The sequence below is a fragment of the Mus pahari genome, chromosome 9 (genome assembly GCF_900095145.1).
Source record: "Mus pahari chromosome 9, PAHARI_EIJ_v1.1, whole genome shotgun sequence".
In the NCBI taxonomy this organism is placed as follows: Eukaryota; Metazoa; Chordata; class Mammalia; order Rodentia; family Muridae; genus Mus; species Mus pahari.
In genome coordinates this window covers 35,590,926-35,597,415 of record NC_034598.1, presented here as the reverse complement: position 1 = coordinate 35,597,415, position 6,490 = coordinate 35,590,926, and the positions used below count along the sequence as shown (strand labels likewise).

The following is a 6,490-nucleotide window of genomic DNA, read 5'->3' as shown; positions in this document are numbered from 1 at the left end:
AGGAGGGGCTTGTGCATCACAGAGGAGGGGCTTGTGCATCACATAGGAGGGGCTTGTGCATCACAGAGGAGGGGCTTGTGCATCACATACACAAAACTGAGGAACTAGAAGAGGTGAGAGGGGCTTTGGGAATCCCAGCTCACACACTTGACACACCTCACATTGTTATCTAATGCTCTTTCCCCTCAAAGATTTAACTCTGTGATAGCTAGCTGTGAGCCCCCTAGCAGCTAGGGTTCTGAGGACCAAACCTGGGGCTTCTAGAAGAGAAGCAAGCATTCTTCAACCCTGAGATATCTCGCCACCATTTTGAAAAACGTTAATTTTCAAAATCCAGAGCCCACCATTCTAACAATGTGGCTTTTCGCAACAGTAGACATTAAAACAAACAAATAAAAACAAAAAAACAAAAACAAAAAACCTGCCTAGAACTTACCAGGGAATTGCATTTCAGAGTATGCCATAGCAAGAAGTTGAATTTGAATCAGACCATTTACACTGATTTTTTTTCAATTATACAGTAGAGCTCACTTGCTTCATTTAGCTTTGTGCTGGCTTTATGAGGTTTTTTGCTTTTTGTTTTTATGTTGCTGTTTCACTCAGCATCTAGCTGTAGCGTATGCTTGCCCAAAATCTACTATATAGCCCAGTCTATCCATTCTCCTGCCTCAGCTTTCCAAATACTGAGATGATAAGCCACCATGCCAAGGCCCAGCTTGAAGTTTAAACACTGCTGATTTTATAAGCATGATACATCGCGAGCATCAAAGTAGCGTCCCTTCTAATTCTTGGTCATGAAACTTCCAGAAATTTGGACCAACTCCCCTGTATCTTAAGTATGGACTTACAGAATAAAGGGAGGAAGAAAAGAACAGTATGACCCTACAGTGATTGTCCTTAGCAGTAACAATACACTGCCATCCCAGAAGGGGATAAAAGAAGAGGATTGGTCCCAGAGCCAGGGAGCCAAGTTGTCTGCATGGCTCAGTACCTCCAAGCCACATGAGGTTCCTGGCCTGGCTTAGCACACTCACCTGTGCTGTAGATCTGGGAAGTGGATTAGGGTATTTTTGTTTCCAACAATCTAGTAGTCAGAGAAGTTACAACTCCACAGGTTGGCTGTAGGTCCCAGGTCTCTCTCGTAAGGAGGGTTATTAAATGGGGCCTGAATGATGTGTGAGGTCGTCTAAATGCACCTTAAGCCCAAGAAGGAAACCAAAGCCCAAGAAGGCTCGGGTGGAAATGGATTGTGATTACCCTGGACATTATGCTATTACAGCTGCTGCTTTCTGAGGAAAGAGACACTTACCTTTGAGCTGTTTGCGCCCTTTGGCCAAATCGTTCATCCATTTCAGAACTTCGGGATTCGAAGTCTTGTCCCCATGTGACGGCTATGGGGGAGGAGAAAGTGGAAGTGGATGGGAATGGCGGGGTGGCGGGGGGTAAGGGAGGAAGAAAGAGGAGGAAGGGAAAGGGGAGGAGAGGGTGAAATGGGAAGAAGGGGAGGGGGGAGAGAAAAGGGACACAAAAGAGAAAAAAGAAAAGAAAAGCAAAAATGTTAAACAGCCGAGCCACGCAGGGAATTCAGAGACCGCCGAGCTGGACACTGGGGCAGAATTCCAGTGCATGGGATTTTTCTGCACCTTCGTTCCTCCATGGGCATTATTTCAAAGCATGCGGAGGCACCCAGTACATCTCCACACATCCTAATGATTCCCCTGCATCCCGCTGTCCATCCTCCATCACCTCCTAAGCCATCCACAGCCCCTCCCATTGGCAGGCCATTCTCCTTGCCAACGGAGATGAGCGCAATGATAGGACAAAACATGGAACGCTTCCTGCTTTGTCCCTGGCTCAGGACTGGGCCCTGCTGGGAAACACTAACCAACTGGGAGGCAGAGTCCTTGGAGCTCACGGAAGTAGTCCCCATGGTCTCCGAAACTTGATAATTATCCAGTAGCTGACCTAGGAGGGGACAGCCCTAATTCTAATCACTCTTAATACTAAAGATCCCACTGAGCTAGCGTTTAAGTGAAACTTAACACTTCTGACCTTGGGCAGATTTAGCTGCTCTGCTATCTCTCATATTAAATGTGAGGATTACAGTGTCTCCTTCACAGAGTTCCTGTGGTGGATTAATGTCTATGAAACACAGAAAACAGCTCTGGGCATATGCCAAGCAACGCAAAAGTGCTAGCTCAGACCATAAATGTTACTGTTACTGGCTGAACCTCACTCGGGTGGATAAGCAGAGTGTGGTAGCAGGGATATTTCCACCAAACCTTCAAAGGAATCCTGACTGTGTCTTCACTGACACACACACACACACACACACACACACACACACACGGAGGGAATCATGTAAGTCTGCCAGATCATTCACTTCTGAATTCCTTCTCAACATAAAAGTGAACTGTCTCCAGAAAAGAGAAATTAGTAGATTAAAAATGGTAAAATATTTGTGGTTGTGAGCTTAGTCCTTGGGACTCTCAGAGATTGAACCATGAACCAAAGAGCATACACAGGCTGGACCTAGGCCTCCCTGCACATGTGTAACAGCTGTGCAGCTTGGTCTTCATGTGGGTCCTGAACAACTGGAGCAGAGGCTAGCCCAAAAGCTGTTGCCTGTCAGTGGGATATGTTCTAGCTGGGCTGTCTTGTCTGACCTCGGTGGGAGAGACTTGATGTGCCAGGGTGGGGGAATAGTCAGGGGGGCCCAACCTCTCAGAGGAGAAGGGTAGAGGGTAGGGAGAGAATTGTAAGAAGGGGTGACCAGAAAGGGGGGCAGTGAGTGGGATATAAAGTGAATGGATGAATGAATGAATGAGTGAATTCGGCAACAAGCCCTTACACTCTATGCCACGGATCACAATGAGAGTCCTCCATCCGAAGCCACCATGCTAACTTAAAAGTAGGCTCAAGAGAGTTATCCCCACCTAAGACTACACAGGGAGCTTGGCTGTGAGGGTTGGGAGGCCTCCTGCACAGAGGTGCCCGGGCTGACAAGCCTGCACTGTCACAGCCAGCCCGTGAAGACCTACTTTGACCCATTAGCTGAGCCACAGGAGCGATGTCTTTGGGATGATGACAGACGCAGCACATTCAGGGTACTTAATGAAAGCACATCATGGTGCTTTACATGACATCACCTGATACACAAGAACGCGTGTTCACCGTGAGAACATGGAAGGATCCCGTCAGTTATGGGGTAACACGGAAACATACATCTAAAAAAAGCTGGAAAGGAAGACTGAAGGAGAAACCCTAGACTGTCAGAACCATGGACAGAGACACAGGTTGCCCAAAGCTTCCCTCATGAGAGGAAAAAATACAAATTATATATATATGTATGTGTGTGTATAAACACACACACACACACACACACACACACACACACACACACATATAGTTTAGTGTAATCCTAGTGATGGTCTCCAGAAGGAAGCCTCTTTAGAAGCTGGTATGTGGCCTAATTCTTTGGGCTTAGCTGTCCAGCCATATTGACAGCCCAAGCATTACATATGGACTATAGACCCCTCAGAGGATTCTCCAGACTAAGGACCTATGTGTGCAGGTAAAGCTAAGCATCTCTGCATCCACCCAACATGCCAGCAAAGGGACATACGAAACATACAGAACACACCAGGACCTCAAGCCAGTGGCCAACAGTTTCGGGGTTTTTTTTTAACCACCCACAGAATGAAGGCAGGATCAGAGGCTAAATTTTATGACACAGTACTTGAAAGCCCACAGTCGGTTGCAGAAATGAATTTTCTTTTTATGGCTCTGCCCTTAGCAGAGCTTTCTTAAGGTTACCTTCAGCTTGGGTAGGAGATGGCTTCCAAGCCACACAAGTTTCCACACATTCATAATAGCTCTCTAGGCCTCTTGGTGTCTGAATGGAAAGGTCTACAGTCGGACACCCAAACTCACTGATATAGGCTTCGTTAGGGGTAATTAAAATGATGCAGCCAAGTCTACTATTGCAGATACTATTTTGGTATATTTCTAAGAAAAGAATCATTCATAAGACACTTTAGAAAGACTTCTGGTTGGCCATGAAGAGACCTGATTTACCCTGACTAGATTCTTGTCTGTGTGACTCTTAAAATTTATGTCACCTTTCTGGGTCTGTTTCTTCAGTCACTGGGGGTGGGGGGTAGGGGAGTCTGTCTGGTTTGTCCCGTTTTCCAGTTTTAACATGGTTGTTTGTTTTTTTGTTTTTTGTTTTTTGTTTTTTTTTGTTTGTTTGTTTGTTTTTGGTTTTTCGAGACAGGGTTTCTCTGTGTAGCCCTGGCTGTCCTGGAACTCACTCTGTAGACCAGGCTGGCCTCGAACTCAGAAATCCGCCTGCCTCTGCCTCCCGAGTGCTGGGATTAAAGACATGTGCCACCACGCCCGGCTTTAACATGTTTTATAAGTGAATATCTGAACCAGGCAGTAGGAGCTAAGATTCAGAAACAACCAGCGGAAGATGGTAACACCACTGTCTGAAGAATGGGAAGGAAAGCAGGCCTTACATGTGGCAGGTGGCTTGCCAGGCTTCTAGCCACAGCTTGGCACCTGACAAGAGGAGTGACTGGATGCCCTGTTCCCTAGGATATATGAGGTGCTGAATGAAAGGGTGGGGGGTAGCTAAATACTGATGGAGCAGTGAATATGAACCCTCCCTAGCTATTGCTCTAGCATCTATACCCCTCCTCTGTGCGTGCGTGCGTGCGTGTGGCAGGGAGTACCGGAAGTGACTGCTTCTTCATTTGCCTTTAAAGCTTCTCAAGATAGGGTAAAAGATGCCAAGAGAAATTCTCTAAGTAAAACAGATAACCGTTGGTGGCCGTAAGAGTTGGAAAACAATAACCCATGCGCACAGCTCAGGTGGGGGACCCAGTGCATCTTTAACCTGCATGAGCCCCCTTTCTGTTCTCCCAAGACAGAGCCTGGCGTGTGGCCTGCTTGGTATCACTCAGACAGATTAAAAGGTTGCTGATACCTAGAACCTTTTGCTCCCTTCATTGCCAACACTGCAGTAAGTGCCACACGGGTTCCTCCAACAGTGTCCTCAAACTTCAGTTACTGCTGTATGACTCAGAACAGGAAGTAGCCTGTCCAGAGACATAAGACTGCTGAGGGTTTGTGTTGGGTCGAAATCTACAACAGTCAGACTCGGGAAAGGCCAGGTCAGAGTTGTTAACAGGCTCAAAAATAGAACCCCCATTTGTCACTCCATGGTGTCCATCGTGAGGGTGTGGCAGGCCTGGTAAACTCTGGTAGATCAAAGGTGAAACCAGCTCCTCCCCCACTGGGGCTGCCAAAGACAGACATGAAGAACCCTACGACACCACCACTCCAGGCCTGGTCATCTTTAACTCACTGCTCCAGGCCTCAAGGGATAGCTCACGGCTGGTTAGAAGGCTTCAGTGGGTCCGGGCTTACTTCTCTGCGGGATAAAGAGCGAGCCAATAGGCAGGGGCATCCCTGCTGCATGGACAGAGCGCCGCCATGACTCTGAATGGAAACTCCGCAGCATCCTTGTTCAGATGGCCTTAAAAGCCAATCTGATGGCTCCCTTTCTGTAAGACTAGATACCACTCCCTAAACACCCTCTCTCTGCAAAGCCATAGCCACGCAGGACAGGAAGGGAGGAGCAGACCTCTACCTCATCGTCACTCTGCCCCAAAACGTATCACATGCTCACAGGAACCTCCCGATCCCTCCGTACGGTTGCTTAGCGAGCCTTTTACTATTCTAAGACGTTTGAGAGATTGTTCCCGGCTTATTCTAATAACAAGCTGCCCTGGGCTCTCCGCCAGAGACCCACACTATCTTTATGCAATTCCCTGTGAACTTGAGTTTTCTCTACTCCTTGGTCACCAAGAAGATAAACATAGGCTTCTTCAGTCGAGCAGACATGTATCTATGACTGTGGTTTCGGATGTGAGAGAAGACAGAGCTGTACCAGCAATCCTGCGGGCCCGGCAGAAGGACTGGGGACTTCTGGGAAAAGATGGTTCTGTTTGGTTTTGGGGAGTGGCCTCAGCAGGTACCACCTGAGAAATCACCACTCACCTACCGGGAAATTCCTTCATGGCAAAAAAAAAAAAAAAACCCAAAACAAAACAAAAACAAAAAAACAAAACAGTAAAACCAATACTCAGAACCCAGAAATCACATCATTATGTTCTTCAGTTAAGAGTTTCTGCATGCTGAGACCCAAAGAAAGTTCTTATCAACATACAGGTGAAGAAAGTTCAACACGAGCCAGGCGTGGTAGGGCACACCTTTAATCCCAGCATTCGAGGCAGAGGCAGGTGGATTTCTGAGTTCGAGGCCAGCCTGGACTACAGAGTGAGTTCCAGGACAGCCAGAGCTACACAGAGAAACCCTGTCTCAAACAAAACAAAACAAGACAAAAACAACAACAACAACAACAACAACAACAACAAAAAGTTCAACACAAAGCTTTCCAAATTTTTGATTTAGAAAACCTAGT

At 47.0% G+C, this 6,490-nt stretch overlaps 1 protein-coding gene across 5 annotated transcripts in view; it reads right to left on the bottom strand.

The window, feature by feature from the left end:
• The window catches only part of Fam13c (family with sequence similarity 13 member C), a 112,878-nt gene that overhangs the window by 14,287 nt on the left and 92,101 nt on the right, over nt 1-6,490 (bottom strand). For all 5 annotated transcript variants that reach the window (XM_029542225.1, XM_021204574.2, XM_021204571.2 and 2 more), the window contains one exon: nt 1,310-1,391. In XM_029542225.1, coding sequence (XP_029398085.1) covers nt 1,310-1,391 — 82 coding nt within the window. The remainder of the gene's footprint in view (nt 1-1,309; nt 1,392-6,490) is intronic.